The 26,983-nt window shown below is 36.8% G+C and overlaps 1 protein-coding gene across 2 annotated transcripts in view; it reads right to left on the reverse strand.

The window, feature by feature from the left end:
- Nucleotides 1–26,983, reverse strand: part of SYT16 (synaptotagmin 16) — a 298,395-nt gene that overhangs the window by 100,782 nt on the left and 170,630 nt on the right. The window contains exon 2 of one of the 2 annotated variants that reach the window (XM_037832577.1): nucleotides 7,627–8,293. The exons of the other annotated variant lie outside the window; for it this stretch is intronic. Within the exon in view, the coding sequence (XP_037688505.1) occupies nucleotides 7,627–8,149 (523 nt within the window). The 5' untranslated portion in view covers nucleotides 8,150–8,293. The remainder of the gene's footprint in view (nucleotides 1–7,626; nucleotides 8,294–26,983) is intronic. 2 annotated transcript variants of the gene reach the window in all.

The raw sequence follows: 26,983 nt of genomic DNA on the forward strand, positions 1-26,983 counted from the left end.
TCAGGTCAGATAGCACCAACAACATACCCAAACTTGGTGCACCAATTGGACCCCCACAAGAATCAGACCCCCACACACCACAAAGACAAAGTTGGGGAGAACTAACTGGCTTAAGAGGAATAGGTGGCTCACAGACACCACCTGCTTGTTAGTTAGAGAAAGTTTATGCCACCAAGCTGTAGATCTGAAAAATTAGAGATTAGACTTTGAATTAACCTACATATCCTAAAAGAACCCTATCAAGTTAAGCAAATGCCAAGAAGCCAAAAACAACAGAAAATTTTAAAGCATATGAAAAAACCAGATGATATGGATAACCCAAACCCAAACACCAAAATCAAAAGATCACAGGAGACGCAGTACTTGGACCAATTAATCAAAGAACCAAAGACAAACAACGAGACCATGGCACAGGATATAAAGGACATGAAGAAGACCCTAGAAGAGCATAAAGAAGAAATTGCAAGAGTAAATAAAAAAAGAGATGATCTTATGCAAACAAAAGAAACTGTCGACCAAAATTAAAAAGATTCTGGATACTCATAGTACAAGCTGAGAGAAAGCTGAACAATGAATCAGTGACCTGGAGGATGACAAAATGGAAAATGAAAGAACAAAAGAAAGAATGGGGAAAAAAATTGAAAAAATTGAAATGGATCTCAGGGATATGACAGATAAAATAAAACATCCAAATATAAGACTCAGTGGTGTCCCAGAAGGGGATGAGAATGGTAAAGGTCTAGAAAGAGTATTCAAAAAAATTGTTGAGGAAAACTTCCCAAACCTTCTACACAACATAAATACACAAAGCATAAATTCCCAGCAAACTTCAAGTAGCATAAATCCAAATAAACCCACTCTGAGACATATTCTGATCACACTGTCAAATACTGAAGAGAAGGAGCAAGTTCTGAAAGCAGCAAGAGAAAAGCAATTCACCACATTCAAAAGAAACAACATAAGACTAAGTAGTGACTACTCAGCAGCCATCATGGAGGCGAGAAGGCAGTGGCATGACATATTTAAAACTCTGAGAGAGAAAAATTTCCAGCCAAGAATTCTTTACCCAGCAAAGCTCTCCTTCAAATTTGAGGGAGAGCTTAAATTTTTCACAGACAAACAAATGCCGAGAGATTTTGCTAATAAAAGACCTGCCCTACTTCAGATACAAAAGGAAGTCCTACCAACAGAGAAACAAACAAAGGAGAGAGAGATGGAGAAATATTCAGTACTAAAGAGATTCAATACTGGTTCATTAAAGGACAATAAGAGAGAGAGGGGAAAAAAATATCTCTGACAAACATAAACCAAAGGATAGGATGGCAGATTTAAGAAATGCCTTGACAGTAATAATGTTGAATGTAAATGGATTAAACTCCCCTATTAAAAGATACAGATTGGCAGAATAGATCAAAAAATATGAACCATCAATATGTTGCATACAAGACACTCATCTTAGACACAGAGACACGAAGAAATTGAACGTGAAAGGATGGAAAAAAATATTTCTTGCAAGCTACAGCCAAAAGAAAGCAGGTGTAGCAATATTAATCTCAGATAAAATAGACTTTAAATGCAAGGATGTCATGAGAGACAAAGAAGGCCACTACATACTAATAAAAGGGGCAATTCAACAAGAAGAAATAACAATCAAATGTTTATGTACCCAATCATGTTGCCACAAAAACAGGAGACAAACACTGGCAAAACTAAAGGAAGCAATTGATGTTTCCACAATAATTGTGGAAGACTTCAACAAATCACTCTCTCCTATAGATAGATCAACCAGACAGAAGACCAATAAGGAAATTGAAAACCTAAACAATCTGATAAATTAATAGGATTTAACAGACATATATAGAACATTACTTCCAAAATCACCAGGATACACATTCTTCTCTAGTGCTCACGGAACTTTCTCCAGAATAGACCACATGCTGGGACATAAAACAAGCCTCAATAAATTTAAAAAAATTGAAATTATTAAAAGCACATTCTCTGACCACAATGGAATACAATTAGAAGTCAATAACTATCAGAGACTTAGAAAATTCACAAATACCTGGAGGTTAAACAACACGCTCCTAAACAATCAGTGGGTTAAAGAAGAAATAGCAAGAGAAATTGCTAAATATATAGAAACAAATGAAAATGAGAACACAACATATCAAAACCTATGAGATGCAGCAAAAGCAGTACTGTGGGGGAGGTTTACAGCACTAAATGGATACATCAAAAAGGAAGAAAGAGCTAAAATCACAGAACTAATGGAGCAACTGAAGAAGCTAGAAAATAAACAGCAAACTAATCCTAAACCAAATAGAAGAAAAGAAATAACAAGGATTAAAGCAGAAATAAGTGACATAGAGAACAAAAAACAATAGAGAGAATAAATAACACCAAGAGTTGTTTCTTTGAGAAGATCAACAAGATTGACAAGCCCCTAGCTAGACTGACAAAATCAAAAAGAGAGAAGACCCATATAAACAAAATAATAAAAGGTGATATTACTGCATATCCTGAAGAAATTAAAAAAAAATTATAAGAGGATACTATGAACAACTGTATGGCAACAAACTGGATAATGTAGAGGAAATGGACAATTTCCTGGAAACATATGAACAACCTAGACTGACCAGAGAAGAAATAGAAGACCTCAACCAACCAATCACAAGCAAAGAGATCCAATCAGTCATCAAAAAGCTTCCCACAAATAAATGCCCAGAGCCAGATGGCTTCACAGGGGAATTCTACCAAACTTTCCAAAAAGAACTGACACCAATCTTACTTAAACTCTTTCAAAACATTGAAGAAAATGGAACACAACCTAGCTCATTTTATGAAGCTAACATTAATCTAATACCAAAACCAGGCAAAGATGCCACAGAAAAGGAAAACTATAGGCCTATCTCCCTAATGAATATAGATGCAAAAATTCTCAGTGAAATACTTGCAAATCAAATCTAAAGACACATTAAAAAAATCATACACCATGACCAAGTGGGGTTCATTCCAGGCATGCAAGGATGGTTCAACATAAGAAAATCAATCAATGTATTACAACACATTAACAAATCAAAAGAGAGAAATCAAATGATCATCTCAATAGATGCTGAAAAAGCATTTGACAAAAGCTGACATTGCTTTTTGATAAAAACACTTCAAAAGGTAGGAACTGAAGGAAACTTCCTCAATATGATAAAGAGCATATATGAAAAACCCACAGCCAGCATAGTACTAAATGATGACAGACTGAAAGCTTTCCCTCTAAGATCAGGAACGAGACAAAGATGCCCCTGTCACCACTATTATTCAACATTGTGCTAAAAATGCTAGCCAGGGCAATCTGGCAAGACAAAGAAATAAAAGTCATCCAAATTGGAAAGGAACAAGTAAAACTGTCATTATTTGCAGATGATATGACCTTATATCTGGAAAACCCTGAAAAATTGACAATACAGCTACAGGAGCTAATAAACAAATTTAGCAAAGTAGCGGGATACAAGATTAATGCACATAAGTCAAAAATGTTTCTATATGCTAGAAATGAAAGAAGTGAAGAGACATTTAAGAAAAAGATACCATTTTCAACAGCAACTAACCAAAGATGTAAAAGACCTATGCAAAGAAAACTACATAACTGTACTAAAAGAACTAGAAAGAGACCTTAGAAGATGGAAAAATATTCCATGTTCATGGATAGGAAACCTAAATGTCATTAAGACGTCAATTCTACCCAAACTCATCTACAGATTCAATGCAATCCCAACCAAAATTCCAACAATCTACTTTGCAGACTTGGAAAAGCTAGTTATCAAATTTATTTGGAAAGGGAAGATGCCTTGAATTGCTAAAAACACTCTAAAAAAGAAAAACAAAGTGGGAGGATTTACAGTCCCTGACTTTGAAGCTTACTATAAAGCCACAGTAGTCAAAACAGCATGGTACTGGCACAAAGATAGGTATATCGATCAATGGAATCAAATTGAGAATTTGGAGACAGACCCCCAGATCTATGGCCGACTGATCTTTGATAAGGCCCCCAAAAGCCACTGAAATGTCTTTTCAACAAATGGGGCTGGGAGAATTGGATATCCATATCCAAAAGAAGGAAAGAGGACCCCTACCTCACACCCTACACAAAAATTAACTCAAAACGGATCAAAGACTTCAATATAAAAGACAGTACCATAAAACTCCTATAAGATAATGTAGGGACACATCTTCAAGACCTTGCATTAGGAGGTCACTTCCTAGACCTTACACACAAAGCACAAGCAACAAAGGAAAAGATAGATAAATGGGAACTCCTCAAGCTTAGAAGTTTCTGTACCTCAAAGGAATTTGTCAAAAAGGTGAAGAGGCAGCCACCTCAAAGGGAAAAAATTTTGGAAACCATGTATCTGACAAAAGACTGATATCTTGCATATATACAGAAATCCTACAACTTAATGACAATAATACAGACAGCCCAATTATAAAATGGGCAAAAGATATGAAAAGACAGTTCTCTGAAGGAGAAATACAAATGGCTAAAAAACACATGAAAAAATGTTCAGTTTCACCAGCTATTAGAGAGATGCAAATTAAGACCACAATGAGATACCATCTAACACCGGTTAGAATGGCTGCCATTAAACAAACAGGAAACTACAAATGCTGGAGAGGATGTGGAGAAATTAGAACTCTTATTCATTGTTGGTGGGACTGTATAATGGTGCAGCCACTCTGGAAGTCAGTCTGGCAGTTCCTTAGAAAACTAGATATAGAGTTACCCTTTGATCCAGCAATTTCACTTCTTGGTATATACCCAAAAGATCTGAAAGCAGTGACACAAACAGATATCTGCATGCCAATGTTCACATCAGCATTATTCACAATTGGCAAGAGATGGAAACAACCCAAATGTCCTTCAATAGATGAGTGGATAAATAAAATGTGGTATATACACACAATGGAATACTATGCAGCAGTAAGAAGGAACGATGTCTTGAAACATATGACAACTTGGATGAACCTTGAAGACATAATGCTGAGCAAAATAAGCCAGGCACGAAAAGAGAAATATATATATATATATGTATGCACTACCACTAATGTGAAACATTGCTGGGGGAGAATGCATGCGGTGTTGGGCTTCCCCACCTCTGTGGTTACTGATGTGCTCACAGACATTGGGGACTGGTGGTTTGATGAGCTGAGCCCTCAATCACAGGACTTGCCCTTGGGAAGACTGTTACTGCAAGGGAGAGGCTAGGCCTGCTTATAATTGTGCCTAAGTGTCTCCTCCCGAGTGGCTCTTTGTTGCTCAGATGTGGCCCTCTCTCTTTAGCTGAGCCAAGTTGGCAGATGAAATCACTGCCCTACCCCCCTATGTGGGATCTAACACCCAGGGGTGTAAATACCCCTGGCAATGTGGAATATGACTCCCAGGGAGGAATCTGGACCTGGCATCATGGGATGGAAAACATCTTCTTGACCAAAAGGGGGATGTGAAATGAGATGAAATAAGTTTCAGTGACTGAGACATTCCAAAGGGAGCTGAGAGGTCACTCTGATGGGTACTCTTATGTATAATATAGATAACCCTATTTAGGTTCCAGTGATTTGGAATAGCTAGCAGTAGATGCCTGAAACTATTAAACTACAACCCAGAACCCTTGAATCTTCAAGACGACTGTATAAAAATGTAGCTTATGAGGGGTGACAATGTGATTGGGAAAGTCATGTGGATCACACTCCCCTTTGTCAAGTGTATGGATGGACGAGTAGAAAAACGGGGGCAAAAAAAAGCACCCAGTGATCTTTTTTACTTTAATTGTTCTTTTTCACTTTAATTTTTATTCTTATTTCCTTTGTGTGTGTGGCAATAAAAATGTTCAAAAATTAATTTTGGTGATGGATGCACAACTATATGGTGGTACTGTGAACCTTTGTATGACTATATGGCATGTGAATATATCGCAATAAAATTGAATTATTAAAAAATAAATTAAAAAATTCAAAAAAGAAGGAAAGGAAAGAGTATAAGCACTAGAATCAGAATGCCTGAGCTCTGCCTCTTTCTAAACATCATCCTAGATAAGTTACTTAAACTCTCTCAGCATCAATTTTCTCAACTGTAACATGGGAATAATAATCTACCTCTTAGAGTTGTTAACTTTCCTCCTTGCTTTACCATCATTATTTGATGTCCTACTATATACCTGGCACTGTGCTCAACGTTAAGGATAGTGTTCTTGGAGCGTTGTCAACTAAATCTAGGCCATGGTCCTGACTTCCAGGAGGCTACAATCCAGTGAAAAAACATCTCCTGAATGGACAAATGAGCACAGCTGTTTTACTACCTTTAGATGATCGCAACTATTATAAAAACTAACAAAAAGCCAATGTGAAGCATCTATTAAGCCAAACTCATGCTAATATTTTTAAATATAGTTCACTTTGACAAACATTTTCCAAAATAGGAACAGATTAAAGTCAAATCTAAGAAATTCTGTTGCTAGCCCAGATATTTCTAGAATTACCTGTACAGATCATTTCAAAAGCCTCAAAGTGGGAATTATTTATAGCTCATTAGATTCAGAAAGAATAGCAATCTACCCCAGTTTATACCAATTTAACTGGCACTTCAATGTGACTTTAATTTGAGTAAGAGTATCAAGAAAGCATTGTAAGAAGAATATGAAATTGTATTTCTTTACATAGCAAGACTTCATATATCTGAATAAAACACTTCCCTAAAAAGATAAAGCTAATAAGAAAACTGAAAATGGATGAAGAGACTATTAAACATTCCAGAGAAGTCTGCTTCCTCAAATAAAAAGGAAACTCATGATTTGGCCTTTATTTCCAATAAATTACCAACTAATATGTGTGAGTTATGTACACATTATAACCCACATCATACATGCATATCATGTTCCTCTGTTCAACAAGTTAAAATGTCCTTACTGCAGGCTTAAAAACATGATAAATTCACTACATGATAAACACACTATAGCTGTTTTTTACAGAGTTAATTATATTTTTTTTACTGTTTTTATTATGCATTTATTGAGAACCTACTATGTATTCAGTTTTGACAGGATAAGGGCTTACGGACAGTTGTTATTAAATGTGTCCTTCCTAATCAAGCTAAAAGAAAATCAAGCTATTCTTATTTTAGAGATTTCCTATCTACTGTCATCTCACATCACATCTCAATGAAACACTGTGAGAAGTGTTCTTGGAGTGTTGTCAACTAAAAATTCTGCAACAAGTATGGCTTTTTACACAGGATTTCACACTGAATAATATAGTAGCATCTAGAGATTCCTAACCTAAAAGATAAAAAGAGAACATTTTAAAAGATATAAAAAATCATGACATGTGCACAAGGCATTTCTCAAACAGAATCCAGAGACTCGTTTTCACCAGTTCACTTCCTTGGAACTATTGTTTGGAATATGGAACCTATAAACATGGATTTTCCAAAGTTTTTTATATTAAAAAAATTCTTAAGGATTACATCTTTATATAGAAAGTTATGAGAGACAAAAGTAAAATTCATATAACTAAAACATATCAAAATAAAATAAGTACAAAGGCCCTTTAGAAGGACCCAGAAATTAATGGCTAGCTTACCTTGCTTTTTTCCATTAACATTTTCTAAATTACCAGGGGGCTGGCTGTCAAAGCAGTGTTGAAGGCCACTCCTCTGCTTTTCAAGACGATGCTCTTCCTCAGCAATGGAAGAAAGCACATGTGGTGGCTTTTGGCCATCAAAGGTCTGATGGGGCCACTGGGACACTACAGAACATGAGTCCTTTGCATGTTGGCCAATGCTGGGGCTTGAACTTTGGGCAGAGTCCTGAAAATCACTACTACAACATGAAAAATGATCCACTTCAACAAACAAGGAATTTGTGTCCTCTTGGCTCCGATCATTGTCTTGTTCTTCATCTTCAAAATCAGTTTCCTGAATCTGAATATCATCTAAGTCCTGGTCTAGCTTGTCATTCAATTTAGAGTCTCGTTTGCTTAAGTTAACCAACGAAACAGATAACATATCTCCTGCTTGCTGGAGAGCTTCATAAACCCGAGATATCCAGGAAGAGAGAGGCTGGAAGAAATTCTGAGCATCCTGAGATGCCATGGCCAACACCATGACCAGCTATCTGATGTCTACAAAGTCCACTCGTTCAGTTCCTCCAGCACTCTGGACTTAATGTGAACTACAGAATTAGCATGATGAGAAATTAAATTGGAAGTCTCTTAATGGCTGTGAATATTTCTCTCTCAAACTTCTCAGCTGAAACAGAGGAAAGAAATACTTACACCTGTTAAAGTTACAACCTCTGAACCATCACCAGATACCTACCATCAACATCAAACAGCATCTGGGGACAAAAAGCATTTGGGGGCAAAAAGAGATCATCACTGAAACCTTAAAACAGCTAAATAAAAATGATTTTATGAAAGTTTACATGGAGATGATTTCAATGCCTATTCACCTCAGGCATGTGCAAAATTTCCATTAGCAGTAATGGGTTCTATTCATGTGGACTGAGAGAAGTCTATCCCCCACAGACCATACTTAACAGCGTGAAAAGGATAAATGAATCTTCACTAAGAGACAGTTGGATGTGACATTTCAAAATACAAGAAAGGCTGGATGCTCCATCTACCAACCTGAAGATCCCACAGAGCTGACTAATAAGCATCTCTGCTTTATGACACAAAGACTTATCCTTTCAAAGAAAATGTGTGCCTAGAATTAAAAAGCTTTTTAAAAATCTTAAAATAGGATTTTATGTTTTTATGCAATTTCTAGAAATGATATCTATTCTTGGGGAACAAAAATAATCACTGAAAAAACTGATGGCACGTGGAGCACCCACCTTACTGGAGACATGTCCCTAGCATTTCATTGTCTTTGTCTATATTCCAGCCTCCCCAAGGCAGCCCTTCCCAACGTGCAAGACTCCTGAGAGACCCCTCTTTCCTTAAGACTCACAACTTGAAAGAAGCAGCTACAGGACATCGACAGACCAGAGGACACCAAGAAAACCCTAGAGCTAAATATCTATACATATACATTTATACATACATTCAAACATAGACACATAAAAATCTGCATATATGAATTTATGTATGCATTTACATACATATGTGCACTGTGTGTGTATATAAATTGTATTGTCTTTACATATATTATTTCATTGGATGCTCACAATTCTTCCATAAAATTGGTAGGCAAGTAGTATCAGCATCAGTTAAAAATTAGTTTATCCAGTCTTAAATTGTATCAGTGAGGTTAGAACCAGAGTTAAAAATCCAGAAATCCTTTTCTTCCTACCCAATGAAGTATTTTTTACACTACATTGCACAGAATATTTTCCGTTATTTATGGGCATCTGGCATGTATGTTAGACATTGCCAACATCTCTCAATTTAAACTAAAGTAATTCTATATCTGAACCAGTTATTTAAATGTAAGGTTTACAGCCCAATTTTGGGTGAAGATGCAACTTAGTGTACTTTACTAACATGTTACTGAATTTATTTCTTCTATGGTGATACTGAACTTACTCTTTGTTTTACAAAAGGGTGAGGTAATCCATGTCCTTGTTCTCTTACTGCAAGTTCTTCCCTTATCAAATTCACACAGGGTGAAGTCTTAAGCGCTGAAAGCACATTAGAGCACTTGAAAGGAGAAAGGCTGAGGCAGAGTAGCAAAGCCCTGAGGTTCCATCTGCTCATCAACAGCTCAGGATGAATGTTTTTAAATGATACAGAGTGTAAATGCCTTGCTTGTATTTAGTTACATTATCTCCTTCATAGAAATAGCTTCCTTCTGACTAAATCTGGCTTTCAGTCTTCTTTGACTTCAAATCACTGCATTTGATATGGCTGCCTATGTTCTCCTTCTAAAAGTTTTTCATTAGCATCTGTGGTGGCCATTCATTCATGCAGTTATTCATTCAGTAAACAAATATTGATTAAATGCCTATTAAGTGCTAGGCACAATGCCAGATATAATGGAATCCTGATATCTCTGTCCCAATGGAACCCATGTTGCAGTTGAAGGGAAACTAAACGCATTTTCCCCTTATGCTAAATAATCCATGTGTCTTTCAGGCTCTTCCTGCCATCTACACATGTGCAACCAGTCATTATCCAATAGCTTCTCCTCTTCTCATTTTTACTCAACAGCTGGGAAAGTTGAACCATGCATAAGGTTCAAATAACACCTTTTCAATAACTCTAAAAATTTGAGTTCAATCAGGCTTGTATTTGTGGTTATCTAAGCCAGTAGATCTCAAGCTTTGGTTTGTCAGAATCACCTGGCAAGCTAATAAAGAACACAGAGGTCCAAGCCAGTTGAAGGAATAAGGCCTGCCCTGCAGTTTTGTATTTCTGCCTTTGTATTTGTCCTTCAGAGTCATGTCTTGTCTTTGGCTAAAAATGGAATGGTTAGACTCTTCATCCCTTACCATGGATGGTGGCTGTTTCCCCAGTCCCACATGGCCTCAGGAGTTGGAGCCCTGCCTCCCCAAAGCCATCCCAAACCACAGGCCCCAGCAGCCTGCTGGCCGAGGTCAGAGTGGTGGTGGTGGGCGGGAGAGGGGACCCACACTGGGCCTACCTCAAGGAGGGGGAAGGAGGGTAGAAGGGAGGGCTGCTGAAACAAGGGATTACGCATTTTGCATAACATGCCAAGTTCTCCAGGTGATTCTGACATCCACCAAAGTGTGAGAAATACTGATCAGAGGAAATAGCTATACTTGGATATTTCACCAAAATCTCAAATTTAGCTCATCAGAATCTATCACCTAAATTTTATCACAAGTATTCAACCCTCTAGACTCACAACATGCTAGTGATTTTCATTTCTCTTCAACACTCACCCTGTACATTCCAACTCTGCTAATTTGGGGCCGATGAAGACTCTTTTGCATTACGTTTTGCACAGTCATTACCTTTCCCCAAACTCCTATTCCCTCAGATAATACATATCTTGTTGTTTTCAGCCTCCAGTCTTTCCTAATCTCAATCTATCCTCTAGGCTTACTCTCCATAATCTGATGATGTATCAAGTTTATCGCCTATCTCTCCCCTAATGGAAGATCCACAAAGAGTAGGGATTGTCTCTTTCTTCTCTATATTATCCTCAGTGCCTAGAAGTGTCCCTAGAACACAGTGAATTCTCAATAAATGAATGAATGAATCCTATATAAAAACTGTGCATAAAACAGTGCCTAGCATGGAGAATGTACTCAATAAATTTATTAAATTAATGAGTAAAACCTACCCAGAATTGTTGAACAAATCTTAAACAATCACACAAATCCCCTGCTTAATAACATTACAGAGTCTTCCAGCATTTGTTCCCCCTCATTTCACCACCCACAGATTTTTTTGTTTGTTTGCTTTTCCTCCACGAATATTTTGCTTAAGTTAATATGCTTCAGGGCATCACAGACCTAGAAGGTTCCCTGAGACACCACTGAGTTTAGCTTCCAGTACTCTCCTCCAGTACTGTCTTTTTGGTACTTGAAACTTTTTAAGACAGAAATGACATATCTTCCATAATAATATTTTCCATTGTTTTATACTGAGAAAACGTCATTTTTATATGCGACCCAAAATCTCTGAATTTAAGCCAGCATTCTCTTGTCCAATCTCAAACTAATAATAGTCCATATTCTTGGCTTCATATACTTGCCTGCTATAATTTCTGACCATCAAGCAGATGCCACAATTTTTCTGAAAAATAAATCTCCCCTAATATAACAATAAATATATGGTTCACTATTACACCTTCCAAAGCTACCACTCATTTTTATTTGTTGACATGACACATTAATTTGAACGTCTCTGACTCACCACAGTCCCCACCTTTCCCTGTTATTTATACCCACTTGCTTTACTCATTTCAGTGTGATCTGCCTGACCACTGAAAGCTATGAAATTTTCAAGCCTTTCCCTATATGAATAAAGTTTAAATTCTTTACTATGGCATACAAAAAGAATGATACTCAAAAAAATTAAACAATTGAGAATAGGCACCATCCAAAATGCCCTTGGTGCTGGAGAGGGTCATGAAGACCCCCTGCTAGGTGTAAATTCTTTAATTATAAATCATTAGATGTGAGGACATCTGGGAGGCCCAATGTGACATGATGGGGGAGGGCCTCAAACAGTGACTATTTACCAATGAGCTGTGAAGTATTTCAGTATTTTGACAACCTGTAGGGCCCTATCATTGGTCCTGACAATGTCAGGCTGTGTATGAGCTGTCCCCGGTACTACTCCCCATGTCCCCAACACTACTGTCACACAGTGAATACTCAGCCATTCCTCACAGTCCTATGTACAAGTCACACTAATGCACTAAGCATTCTCCAAAGACACCACGCTCTTACTTGACTTTTGTTCACTGTGACCAAGAGACCTTCTCTCTCTGCTTACCTGGTAAATACTTATCCTTCAGAATGATATTCCTACTGCCTCCTCTGGCAACTCTCCATCTACAATCAAAGGTGTGGCCTCAGAGTGTTTTGAATATGTCTTTATGATGAAAGGTTTCACTTGGTATGGTAATTATTTGTCAGTTGTCCTCCTCCAATGGACTGAGTCCAAAGTGCAGGGACATGTTTATAGTTTATAGCTCCAGAACCTACACAGGGAAGGTACTCAATAAATGTTTATTGAACTAATGAACGAATGAATGAATGGAAGTTACTAATGACATTTTTTAAAGCTAAATAGCCCTGATTCCTTCATCTTTCTTCATCTATAAAGTGGAATTAACTCACTAGAGACCTCTAACAATTCCTTTCTGTTCTGAAATCTAAGAATTCACTGGTATAGGCCAGAAAGTGTTTTAATGTTGAAGCTGGATATATCAGAAGTAAGTTGCTTCTTCAGGGATTGGTTCTGTACTTTTGTCAATAACTGTTGTCAAATGATCCCAGAGGGATTGGAAAGAGGTCGACTCTTGGTCCAGTTATTACATTTCAAAATATTTGACAAAGAAAGGAAAGGAGCTAAGGCACCTACAGCCAAAACTTGAAAAACTACCTAGTTAATAATACTAGAGACTTTTCATTTTATACCAAATGTGTCTAAGGCCAAAAGGGCTAAGCACTGGCAGAGTAACCATGGAGATATCTTTACAGCTTAGGTAAATTTTGACTTGTTTGGTAGAGCATGTCAAGTGATAGCAGATAGATACCTGATATTCTAGTTCTTTGGGGACTTTCTTACAGTTAAAAAAAGACAAAGTGGCTTATGGTGTTATAGAAAAAAAACCACATGAGAAAATAGAAAAAACACTCCTCCCCAAAAAAGTCCAGGTTCCTAGATTAGAAGAAAAAATACATAGAAGGTCTTGTGGTAGTTGAGAAGGTTCATTATTAGAATTAAATAATTCATGATACTTCACTTATTATGAGAAGTAAAAAACAAAACAACAAAAATGTGTGTGTATCTGTATGTGTGTGTGTGTGTGTTTAACATACACGCACCTATTACAAACATGAGAAGGTTTACAACTTTTGGACGTGATTCAGAATAAACTAGCAAACTAAGAAAGAATTAGTAACAACTGACATATAAAGATGAAAGTAAAGGTATCAATATAATTCTCAGGACCACATGTTTTAATTAGAATTGTATGTTAATTATAAAAGTGTTTAGTTTAAGATCATTTTAAACATAGGAAATGGCTAAATAGTAAACATTAATGAATTATGTTTCTACAAGGAGGAAGACTACTAAATTCCTTAGCCATATGCTTTATCATACATTTCAATCATCCTTACCAAGAAGTATAGTGAATAGAGAATAGGTAGGGCTGTTGAAATACATATACCTTTAAAGGCTGTTAGCTAAATATTTCTGACCCCATTTTCTATCTGATGACCAATGTTTGGCGGAAGCAGGGAGTTGTAGGGCCCAAAAGAAATACAAGCTTCTAGGAGCTATGCTTTAAAATTCTATTTCATTTTGGTTAAAGCTAAAGTAGAAGCCCGTATGCCCATGCGATTCTTAAAGATTATCAGTTCCTGGAAAGAGTCAGACACATTCTGAGAGACAATAAAATATTTCCAACTATGGACCCAGATAATCAAAATCTCATACAAGTTTGCCTACTGAAGTGTTTTGGTGTTTAGCATTTTTTAAAAGAAAAATCCCCTTGGAAAAATTTATTCTCCTCACTTACTACCAAGATCTGTAGAGTGTTAGTAACTAGAAGTCAAGAATACTGGTCTATTTCAAGTGTTTTCTTGCAGCTGTTAATTAACTTCCTTACGTCACTCACTCTTTATCTAGAAGTAAGATGTGGGTTATTTATTATTGACTTACCAGAGAAGTCATGAGGCTAAGTAAGCCTAGCATTTTAAGACAATTATCATTGCCTAATATGAATAAGAAAGTTTAGGAAGATGAATAATACATGGTGTCAAATTAAGAACTACAAAATAGGCTGCAATCCATCTTTAACATGATTCAAAAGAGTCTACAGGTGTTTTCCGTTAAAAGCAAATTTGTCATGTGGGTAGGAATATTTGCAACTGAGATGAACTTTCATAGTGGTTGTCCAAAATGTGTTCTAAATGCTGCCATCTTAACAAATGTAAAAGGGACTACTAAGGACCCTACGGTAACAACATGGATTCAATACAGTCATATTGTCACTGCTGGGCCATGGGCAATTCTATAGAGCCTTTAACACCGGGCTCCAGGGGGAGGCAGGGAGTGACTAATATAAAACAGAATCTGACAGTGCCCTATAATCAAAATACACTCTCATCACTAGATGCAAGAAAAATGGCAGTATAAAAGAAAAAAATAGCAATGTCTTTGGAGTCACACAAAACAAAACTCCAGTCCTAGATCTATCCCTCAGTTACTCCACACCATGGGGCAAATCGCATTGCCTGGTGCACCTAAATGTCCTCATCTTTCATATGGAGAACACTACTCCTGTCTTGCAATTCATTGTGAAAATTAATTACATAATGTTTTCAAAGCACCTGGAATGGGACCCAATATCAAGTATTCATTATTAGTCCAAAATCCATGACACTTTAAAAATTTTTTAAATATGATATATTTTTCTTGTAATCTTCACCTGAGGTGCCAATCACTCAGAAAAACGATACTGTCATTATAGCTAACTGTAGCTAAATTTTTGTCAATGCTTTACAGTATACTATGTGTTAGGTTTTTTGACCAGGAAGAGAAGAGATCAAAGCTCAACTGGAGAAAGTTTTATTGCAGTCATGTGCAGGCGGGCTGAAGCCTAAGAATGGCAACAGCCCCGAACAAAGGTGGGAGTACAGTTTGATAGCTTTTTGGGAGGGGGGTTGGGGGAATAATTGTTGGTGGGTAAGATAGAGAAGTTAAGAGTTGAGTCAGGGGATTGATTTGCTCAGGGTATAAGGAGTTGACTGGCAGGGGTGTTTAGGGTAAGATAAGTTGACTTTAGTGTAAGATGAAGAGTTGACATTAGAGAGGTTATTACATTATGGAGAATTTGTGTTTTTGTCCTTGCTCAGACTGCTATGTTACTTAAGAAAGGCTTTTATGTAAACAGTCATGTCTGTTGTGGGAGAGCTTCTAAGGGTGTGTTGTATATGTGTTGGGGGTGGGGAGTTTTGCCTAACACTATGCTTTTGGACAACTTATCTCATTTCAATAAAAAATGTTAGTGAAAAATACTGGCTTTCCCATTTTACAGCTGAAAAACTTAAGGCTCAGGGTCAGTGACTTGTCCCAAGGCCATACCTAAAGTAAAGGGAAGTGCTGGTATTGCAATTCTCCTTTATTGAATTCCAAATTCTTTAATCACTACTCCAAACTGTTGCAAAATGCCAATAAGAAGGTGAAGACACTAGAGATCAAAAAGGCTGGGGGGACTTTCCTAATAAGTGGCATGTTTAGGGTTCAAATCGAAGTTTCTCTGACTCCACAGTATATTCTCATTCTGTTTCCATGATACAACATTACCTACTTCATTAATGAAACATTTTTAAAAATGAAATTTTCTGCAACTACTTTTCAAAATAACTACAATAAAGTAAAAAAGAAAATCCTAAACTATTCTTTGTCAAATAAGTCTCTTCATGTTAAGACTTATAAAGTTATCCAACACATAGCTTTATATTTGTGCATGAGGCTCTCTAACAAACTAGGATTGGCTCAACAAACATTTTTAATTGCTCAAGGTTTATATTATTATGGCAATAGCATCTTTTAAATATTATCCAGCTTTCATAAGCCCATTATGTATTTCTGAGTAGCTATTACAGCTGAGGTAGATGTAAATATGCTCCACAAATACTCAGTGGTTATATAAGCACATAAGGCCTTCAGCATTTCCAGAGGAATATTTAATGTGGTATTAAAGAGCAAAATTTTCATAAAAGACTGGGTCTGCAGTGGGGAAGTAGGGAGTAGGGAGCTGCAGGACACACTCCTCCTCCAAAAGCAGCTAGTGGACAGGCAGAAACTGAGTGAAACAAAGATTTGGGGGCTCTGGAGGGCAGGGGAGCACTGTGCAGCCTCCAGGAAAGAACGGGCTGGGGAGACTGAGAAGCTGTGACAAAGGAACTGTGAGTGAAATGTCTCGTGGCAGTGGCCCCACCCTGGAGGCAAGCCGCCTTGGTACGGTCTGTACCTGGCAACTGTGGATGGAGTGGAGTGTGGAGGCCTTCCTCCCCAGGAACAGGGGGGCAAAGCCGAGTGTCAAGCATGGCTTCTGATTGGCGAGTTTGGGGTGCTAGGTCCCAGCTCAGAATCACAGTTCTAGCCTGCCCTGACAGGGCTCCTCCCAGGCACTGTATTAACACCACCCCTGCCAGGGGAGCAGCCTTTAGAGGTTTAAAAAAACACACTCCCTCATTAGGGCTGCAGAGAATAGCTTGCCCAAGAGAGTCATCTGCTGGGCAGGCCAGGACAGCATAGTTTTGGGAGCTGGATGAAAAAGGCATTTTGGTGTCTTTCCTGACCCTTTCTCCAGGACTCCTTAGAACAGGTCTGTACTCCCTTCATTTGTCCCTGGTCCTGTTTTGATCAGTTAGAATAAAGATCTTTATTCTAAAGATCTAGAATAAGATGAACCAAGTGGCAAACAAGAGGTTTAACTCAAAGTCAATCAACAATAAAACCTTAGGCAAGAGAGAGAAGCTCAGAGTAAACTCATCAAGAAAATCAGATGCCTAGACATCAGCAGAAAATTACAAGAAATAGGAAGATATGGCCCAGTCAAAGTAACAAATCAAAAAGTCAAAGGAGATGCTGAATTTGGAAAAACTTATCAAAGATATTAAAACAAATCTCCAAATGAATTCAAGGAGATGAAGGAAAATGTGACTAAAGAGATAAAGGATATTAAGATGACACAAGATGAGCACAAAGAAGAATTTAAAAGCAAGCAAAGAAAAATAACAGAACTCAGAGAAAGAAAGGCACAACAGAAGAGATTAAAACAACACACAACAGCAGATTTGAACAAGCAGAAGAAAGGATCAGCAAATTAGAAGACAGGACATCCAAAATCATACAAACAGAAAAACAGACAAAATAATGGAGAAAAATTGAGCTGAGTCTCAGGGAACTGAATGACAGCATTAATGCAAAAACACACATCATGGGTGTCCCAGAAGAAGAGAGGGGAAAAGAGGCAGAAGGAATATTTGAGGAAAAAATGGCCAAAAATTTCCAAACTCTTATGAAAGACATAAATACACACTTCCAAGAAGCAAAATGTACTCCAAACAGAATAAATCCTAATAGACCTACTCTGACACATACTAATCAGAATGTCCAATGCCAAAGATAAAGAGAGAATTCTTAAAGCAGCAAGAGAAAAGCCATTCATCACATATAAGGGATGTTCAATAAGACTAGATTCTGATTTCTCATCAGAAACCATGGAGGCGAGAAGGCAGTGGTATCATATATTTAAGGTACTGAAAGAGAAAAACTGACAGCCAAGAATTCTTTATCAGGCAAAACTATCTTTGAAAAATGAGGGAAAGGCATCTGCTGGATCAGCGGCGTGAGGGACCCGCCACGGCGCATCGTGGGAGCCACCTGGCCCGTTGTGCAACCAGACTGGCCGAGCTCCCTCCCTTGTCTTCCAGTTGGTCCAGGAGGTCCAGGAGGGTCCGGGCACCAGCTAAACGGCAACCTCACTGGATATGCAGACTGGGTCAGACCCCGCACGCAAGTGGGTGGTGTCATGAGGCACCTGCCCTACTTCTGCCGTGGCCAGGTGGTGCGGGGCTTCAGTCGCGCCTCCAAGCAGCTGGGCATCCCTGCTGCTAACTGTCCTGAACAAGTTAGTGGACAATCTTCCAGTTGACGTATCCACCAAAATTTATTATGGTTGGACCAGTGTTGGAAGTGGAGATGTCCATAAGATGATGTTGAACATAGCAGGGAACCCAGACTACAAGAACACAAGAAGTCCATGGAAATTCACATTACACATACCTTCCAAGAGGAATTCTATGGGGAAATGCTCAAGGTGGCCATCGTTGGCCACCACAGACCAGAAAAGGACTTTGATTCTTTAGAGTCACTTATTTCAGCAATTTAAGGTGATATTGAGGAAGCTAAGAAACAACTAAAATTACCAGAACATTTGAAACTTAAAGAAGACAATTTCTTCCAGGTTCCTAAAAGCAAAATAATAAATGGCCACTGCTGAAAAATCATCTCATTTATTCATTCACTGTTTTCTAGTATTTCACTGCTCATAACTACACAGTCTCATGTTGGCTATATTTTGAGAATTAATCATTTTCCTATATCTGTGAATCAGTTTAAACAGTGCAATGTAAGTACTCTATTTATCCTTCAGCTGTTAAACCCATCATGCCACAGTACTAAAAAGTTTCATTTAAAAATCAAGATTCTTTTTTATGTTATGTGTTTCAAAGCTTTCTAAAATGTACCACTTAGAAAAGTCTTAAATTTCTTAGGATGAAAATAAAACGTATGTAAGTGGGTGAAAGGCATGTCACTAGTTTGAGATGAGACATGTGATTCTTATGGTAAAATACCAGTGTGTATATATGTACTTGTATATAGCAAGTGCAATTAAACAGAGCACATTTGTAGAAGTAAATGCATTAAACAGGTTTGGTAGTCTATTATAAACCTAAGAGAAAAAATCCAGACTTTGTATTTTTTATAATTGTGCACTGATTTTTTTCACATTAATATATTTTATTATAGACATGGAGACTTGTGAAATTTCATTTCAGTCATTTCCTTCATGACACGAAATTATTGTACTTTGTTCCATTTTTACACAGACCTGCCTCAATTCTAAATGGTCTTGACTTTCTCCTTCCACTATTTCTTTGTTTATATTTTAAGACAACGACAAATGCATGTTTTTCAAATCTGTAGTTCTCATTTTTGTGTTGGAAAACTCTTTTCTCCTTTTTAAGAAGAAATAGTCCTGTTCTTAAACATTTTTCTTGATTGGTTCTTTTTCCTTTAAACAACTGTCAGTGTTGAGTTTTTTGTTTTGTTTTGTTTTTCCATTTAGATTAGCTTACAACTATACATTTACAAGAGATTGAATCTGTCTTTATAATTCCATCCTTTCCCTATATGAAGAGCAATGGCCATGCATTTCTGCAAAGCACTTTTAGGGAAAAAAAAACTTCTTTAGGCTTTAAGATTTAATTGAACATATAGCAGTTCATTTATATATGCCAGTTTCTCAAAGAACACAAAATCTCCTCCCCTGAAAACATTTAAAAGCCAATTCAACTAGGAAAGAGTTTGAAAGTTACTTTTCATGTAATTATACGCCTGAAAAAATCTATGCTCAATGCCAGTCTAAAGAGTGCCTGTAGCTTGGGGGAAAAGCATAAATAATAAAGTTCTAGTTAAATAATCTTCATCTCATACATTTTCCTTCCTGCTAGCTATGTAATTTTTGGCTATTTGAGTCTTTTTGTTTATGTAGGCAGAAATTTGAAATTGAAATTTGGGAAATTAAGGTTACAGATTGCTTTGGTCCCTGAAATAGTACATTGCGTCATTGTTCACTTCAGCACTGGATTTGCTGGAAAGAAGAGGCAGTATATAGAATGTAATTTTAAAGATGAAAACTCATTATAAATCAGTTTTCCCTAATCTGTATTGTATCATAAATGAATCAGAATAAAATATATAGAAAAACATCTGAAAGTCACATTTGATTAGGGGGAAACATGGACAAATTCAGATGGTTGTATTTTTCTTTATGGTGTATGACTTTGTGGCAAACAGTAATTTGTGACATTTTTCATTTCTTTATAAAAATATTCAGAAAATTTAATTTAATGTTAGAAATAAAATACTTGAACAAAAGATGCCTCGATTGTCTGTGCTTTTATGAAGCAGAGTTAAGTGTGTGAAGTGCAAAAACAGATTTGTGTTTATTTTGTTTGACTAGTTTGCTGCTAATTATGTCCTCATAAGTATGTGAAAGTTCTTTGATATTTTATCGCTGCCTTGTTTTTTAAATAGACATTGCTTTTGAAAATCTGATGATATCAACACTTTCAAAAGTTTTATATGAAGTGTTTATGTATTTTAAGAAATTACAGTAGTACCATTTTGATTAGTCTGAATGTTTCCAGGCATTGAAATAAATTTTGACTAATATAAAAAAAAAAAAATGAGGGAGAATTTAAAATGTTCATAGGTAAACACAAACTGAGAGAGTTTGTTAACAAGAACCTGCCCAACAAGAAATACTAAAGGGAGTTCTGCAGACTAAAAAGAAAAGAGAGGAAAGAGTAGACTATAGGACAGTGAAGACATGAAGATTATCAGTAAGGGTAACTAAAAGGGTAAAAAGGAAGACAAAAATGAATATGGCATATAAAATCAAAGGATAAAATGGCTTAAGTAAGTATTGACTTTACAGTAATAACATTGAATGTTAATGGATTAAACTCCCCAATCAAAAGACAAGACTGGCAGATTGGATAAAATATGTGATCCACCTATATGCTGTCTACAATAGACTCACCTTGGACCCAAGGACATAAATAGATTGAAAGTGAAAATTTAGAAAAAGATACTCCACACAAAGATTAACCAAAAAATACCTAGGGTATCCACATTAATTTTGGGCAAAATAAACTTTAAATGCAAAACAGTTATAAGAAACAAAAGAAGGACACTATATATCAGTGGGGGAGAAGATGCAAATAAATAAAATCAGAAATGAAAGGGGGGCCATTACTACTGACCCCCACAGAAATAAAATGGATCATAAGAGGATACTATGAACAACAGTATGCCAACATATTAGACAACCTAGATGAAATAGACAAGTTCCTGGAAACACATGAACAACCTACACTGACTCTAGAAGAAACTGAAGACCTCAACAGACCAACTACAAGTAAAGAGACTGAACCAGTAATCACAAAATTCTCAAAAAAGAGAAGACCAGAAGGCTTCTCATGTGAATTCTACCAATCATTCCAAGAAGAATTAATACCAATCCTGCTCAAAATCTTACCCAAAAAATTGAAGAGAGAACATTACCTAACTCATTTCATTAAGCCAACATTACCCTAATACCAAAACCAGATAAAAATACTACAAGAAAACAAAATTACAGACCAATTTCTCTTATTAATACAGATGTAAAAATCCTCAACAAAATAATTGGAAATCAAATGCAACAACACATGAAAAGAATTATACACCGTGATCAAGCAGGTTTTATCCTGGGGGTGCAAGGGTGCTCCAACACAAGAAAATCAATTAATGTAATATATCACATTTACAAATCGAAGGTGGAAAACCCACATGATCATTTCAGTTGATGCAGAAAAGGCATTGACAAAATTCAGCATCCTTTCTTGTTAAAAACACTTCAAAAGACAGGAATAGAAGGAAGCATCCTCAACATGATTAAGGGCATGTATGAAAAATCCACACCTAAAATTGTACTCCATGATGAAAGACTGAAAGCTTACCCTCCATTATTCAATATTGTGCTAAAAGTTCTAGTAAGTGCAGGTAGACAAGAAAAAGAAATAAAAGGCATCCAAATCAGAAAGGAAGAAGTAAAACTTCCACTACTTGCAGGTGACATGATCCTATATACAGAAAGTCCCAAAAAATCTACAACAAAGCTACTAGAGCTAATAAACAAGTTCAGCAAAGTGGTGGGATACACGATCAACATGCAAAAATCAGTAGTGTTTCTGTACACTAGTAACAAGCAATTTGAGGAAGAAACCAAGAAAAAACCATTTACAACAGCAACTAAAAGAATCAAATATCTAGGAATAAATTTAACCAAGGATGTAAAGGACTTGGACAGAAAACTACAAAATATTGCTAAAAGAAATCAAAGATCTAAATAAATGGAAGGACATACTATGTTCATGGATTGGAAGACTAAATATTATTAAGATTCAATTCTACCCAAATTTATTTACAGATTCAATGCAATCACAATCAAAATTCCAACAGCCTACTTTGCAGAATTGGGAAAGCCAATTATCAAATTTGTTGGGAAAGGTAAGTGGCCTGAATAGCCAAAAAAAAACATGAAAAAGGAGAACAAAGATGGAGAACTAACATTTCCTGACTTTAAAGCATAATACAAAGCAACAGTGGTCAAAACAGCATGGAGCATAAAGATAGATATACTGACCAATGGAATCAAATTGAGAGTTCAGAAATAGACCCCCACATCTATGGCCAACTGATATTTGACAAGGCTGTCACATCCACCCAACTGGGACAGAATAGTCTCTTCAACAAATGGAGCTGGGAGAACTGGATATCTATATCCAAAAGAATGAAAGAGGACTCCTACCTCACACCTCATAAAAAAATTAACTAAAAATGGACAAAAGACCTAAATATAAGAACCAGAACCATAAAACTCCTAGAATAAAATGCCGGGAAGCATCTACAAGATCTTGTGGCAGGCATGGTTTCTTAGCCTATACACCCAAAGCACAAGAAATGAAAGAAGAAATAGATAAATGGGACCTCCTCAAAATTAAAAACTTTTGTGCTTCAAAGGACTTGGACAAGAAAGTGAAAAGGCAACCAACTCAATGGAAGAAAATATTTGGAAATCACATATCGATAAGTTTTAATATCCAGAATGTATAAAAAGACAAACAACCAACTAAAATGGGCAAAAGAGTTGAACAGACATTTCTCCAAAGAGGATATATGAATGGCAAAAAAAAAAAAACATGGAAGGAAACTCAATATCACTAGCTTTTAGGGAAATGCAAATCAAAGCCACAATGAGATATCATTTCACACATACCAGAATGGTCACTATCCAAAAAACAGAAAATTACAAGTGCTGGAGAGGATGTGGAAAGAGTGGCACACTTATTCACTGTTGGTGGAAATGTAGAACGGTGCAACCTCTTTGGAAGACAGTGTGGCGGTTCCTCGGGAAGCTAAGTATAAATTTGCCATATGACCCAGCTATTCCATTACTAGGTATATATTCAGAGGAACTGAAAGCTAAGACACGAACGGACATCTGTAAACCAATGTTTATAGCAGCATTATTCACGACTGCCAAGAGATGGAAATAGCCCAGATGTCCATCAATGGACAAGTGGATAAACAAACTGTGGTACATACACACGATGGAACATTGTACAGCTGTAAGACAGAAGAAAGACATGGAACATATAAAAACATGGATGAAACTTGAGGATATTATGTTAAGCGAAGTTAGCCAGAAACAAAAGAACAAATACTATATGGTCTCACTAATATGAACTAACATTGATGAGCAATCTTTGAAAGTTAAAAGCTGATAACACAGGCTATTAGGAGATAGGAAGAGGGTAAAGATTGGGCATTTGATACTGAAAGACTACAGAATGTTCATCAGGATTGATTGTACAGATTCAGAAATAGATAGCATAATACTGTGTGATGGTAGCACAATATTGTAAGTACATTGAACAAAGATGTCTGTGAGTAAAACTGAAAGGGACATGCTAGGGGCATGTATGACACCAGAGGTAAAGACAGACGATAAAGACTGGGACTGTATAAATTAGCAAATAAATGGAGTGGTCAATGATTGTGACTAAATGTACAAATATAAAAATGCTTTTACATGTGGGAGAACAAATGAATGTCAAACATGCAGAGTGTTGAAAAAGGGATGGTATTTGGGAAAAAATATAATCAAAGCAAACTAGAGTCTATGGTCAACAGTAATATTGTTATATGCTTCCATTAAATGTAACAAAGTCAATATACCAAAGCTAAATGTGTATGATGGGGGATATAAGGGAGGGATATGGAATTCTTGGTAGTGGTGGTGTTGTCTGACCTTACTATTACATTGTATTGTATGATATTTTTTCTTTTTATTATCTTTTTTATTATTTGTTAAAAAAACAACTATTTTCATGGTAATCAATATGTTCAAGTGCTAACTGTGGTATTAAATGCACACAACTATATGATGATACTGTGAACAACTGATTGTACAGTGTGGATAAGTGTATGCTATGTGAATATATCTCTGTAAAATTGTAGGAAAAATATAAATAGGGATAAAAGTGCTGGAGAAAACATGGAGAGAGGGATGTACTTATTTACTGTTGATGAGGAGGCAGAATGTGTAGCCTTTCTGGAGGACAGTGTGGTGGTTCCACAAGAAGCTACGCATGTGGGGGCCATAAGGTCCTGCAACTTCATTATGGGGTATGTCACTGGAAGATCTGAGAGCAGGGACATGAATGGACATTTGCACACTGGTGTTTATGGAAGGAGTATTCACAATTTGCAATGGGTGGAGGTGGCCTAAGGGTACATCAACAGAGAAACAGAATGGTGAACTGTGGTGTATGCATACAATGGAATATTGAGCCACAAAAGGAGCAAAACTGTGAGATACCCAACAAGGTGAATGGATCTTGTAGACAGTATTTTGAGTGAAGTACACCAGAAACAAAGGCAAACACTATAATGCCTCATCAGTATGGACTAACTACAATGTGTAAACTCAGAATTGAATCTTAGAGCACAGCTTATCAGGGGAATGCTTACAATAATGGTCCCTACATTGTAAGCTCTTGCAGCAGTCACATCTATTCCTGCATTGTAAAGGCTATCTCCAGATTCCAAGATGCTGATCCCTTTGTGTATAACCTGATCAGTTTCTGGAACTTTGGGTATCTGTGTGTCACCTGAAACAGAGCTAGAGCTCGGCAGATATGAATGTCAGTATTAGCGCATATAGCAACTGTTAAAAAGGCTGAAAAGGAGTCCAGACTTCAATTAGAGATATGAATGAAGCAGATCTGGTTAGGACTAGGGCAAATAGGACCAAAGGGTTAAGGACAATACTGACTATGTTTTAAAACTTCAATTTCCATGTGAGATCAAGGGAAAAGATGTTTAGTTGGTACAAGATCTGTATTTCCTTAACAATTTAACTCATACACTCTGTTCAAATACCATAATTACATGAAACTTTGAATAGGAAGTGAGATCTGGTAGGTTTGTATAGGTTAGTGTGAAATAGCGACACATCCCAAAGTAATTTTGGCAGAAAATAAAAATATATATGCAGGGCCCCCCTGAGAAGCTGGGGGAAAATGCAGAAGTTTTGGACTTCCTCACCTAGGTTATTGCTGATGTTCTCACAAACACTGAGGACTGGCAGTTTGATGTGCTGAGCCTTCTATCATGCGACTTGCCCTTATGAAGCTCGTTACTGCGAAGGAGAGGCTAAACCTGCATATAATTGTGCCTAAGAGTCTCCCCCTGAGTGCCTTTGTTGCTCAGATGTGGCTCTCTCTCTAGCTAAGCTACCTCGACAGTGAACTCACTGCCCTCCCCCCTATGTGGGACCTGACTCCCAGGGGTGTAAATCTCCCTGACAACGCAGGATATGACTACCAGGGATGAATCTGTACCCAGCACTGTGGGATTGAGAGCATCTTCTTGACCAAAAGGGGGATGTAAAATGAAACAAAATAAAGTTTCAGTGGCTGAGAAATTTCAAATGAAGTCAAGAAGTCACTCAGTGTGCATTCTTACATACTATATAGATAACTGTTTTTAGGGTTTAATGTATTGAAATAGTTACAAGTAAACACCTGAAACTATCAAATTCCAACCCAGTAGCCTTGACTCTTGGAGATGATTGTATAACAATGTAGCTTACAAAGGGTGACAGTGTGATTGTGAAAACCTAGTGGATCACACTCCCTTTATCCAGTGTATGAAGAGTAGAAAAATGGGGACAAAAACTAAATGAAAATTAGGGTTGGATGGGGGAATGATTTGGGTTTTCTTTTTTTTACTTTTAGTTTTTATTCTTATTTCTATTCTTTCTGGTGTAAGAAAAATGTTCAAAAAATAGGTTGGGGTAATGAATGCATAATTATATGATGGTACTGTGAACAGTTGATTATACACCATGGATGATTGTATGGTATGTTACAATATCTCAATAAAACTGAATTTATAAAAAAAAGCATGCTGCAAAGAATGTCTTTGTTAATATATTTTTACTAATATAAGCATTTCTGTAGCTGTCTAGAAGTAGAATTTTTAGATTAATATTTGTCCATTTTTACATTTGATTTTTCCTACTATTTGCATGTCTGAAAAGCATGATGACATATTTCTAGCATTAGATTGTGAGTTCTTGTTTCCTGACACCCTTGCCTAACATCAGGTTTAATTATTGCCAGTCTGATAAATGAAGTATATTGTCACTGGTTTGATTTATTTTTTAATATAAATATAATGAAGCAAATTTTCATGTAAAAAAAAAACCACAATGAGACATCACTTCATACCTACTACAATGGCTATTATTTAAAAAATAGAAAACCACAAGTGTTGGAGAGATATGGAGAAATAGGAACACTCATTCACTCTGGTGGGAATGTAAAATGGAGCAGCCACTGTGAAAAGCAGTTTGGTGGTTCCTTAGGAAGCTAAG

This window comes from Choloepus didactylus, chromosome 4, assembly GCF_015220235.1.
Source record: "Choloepus didactylus isolate mChoDid1 chromosome 4, mChoDid1.pri, whole genome shotgun sequence".
NCBI lineage: Eukaryota > Metazoa > Chordata > Mammalia > Pilosa > Megalonychidae > Choloepus > Choloepus didactylus.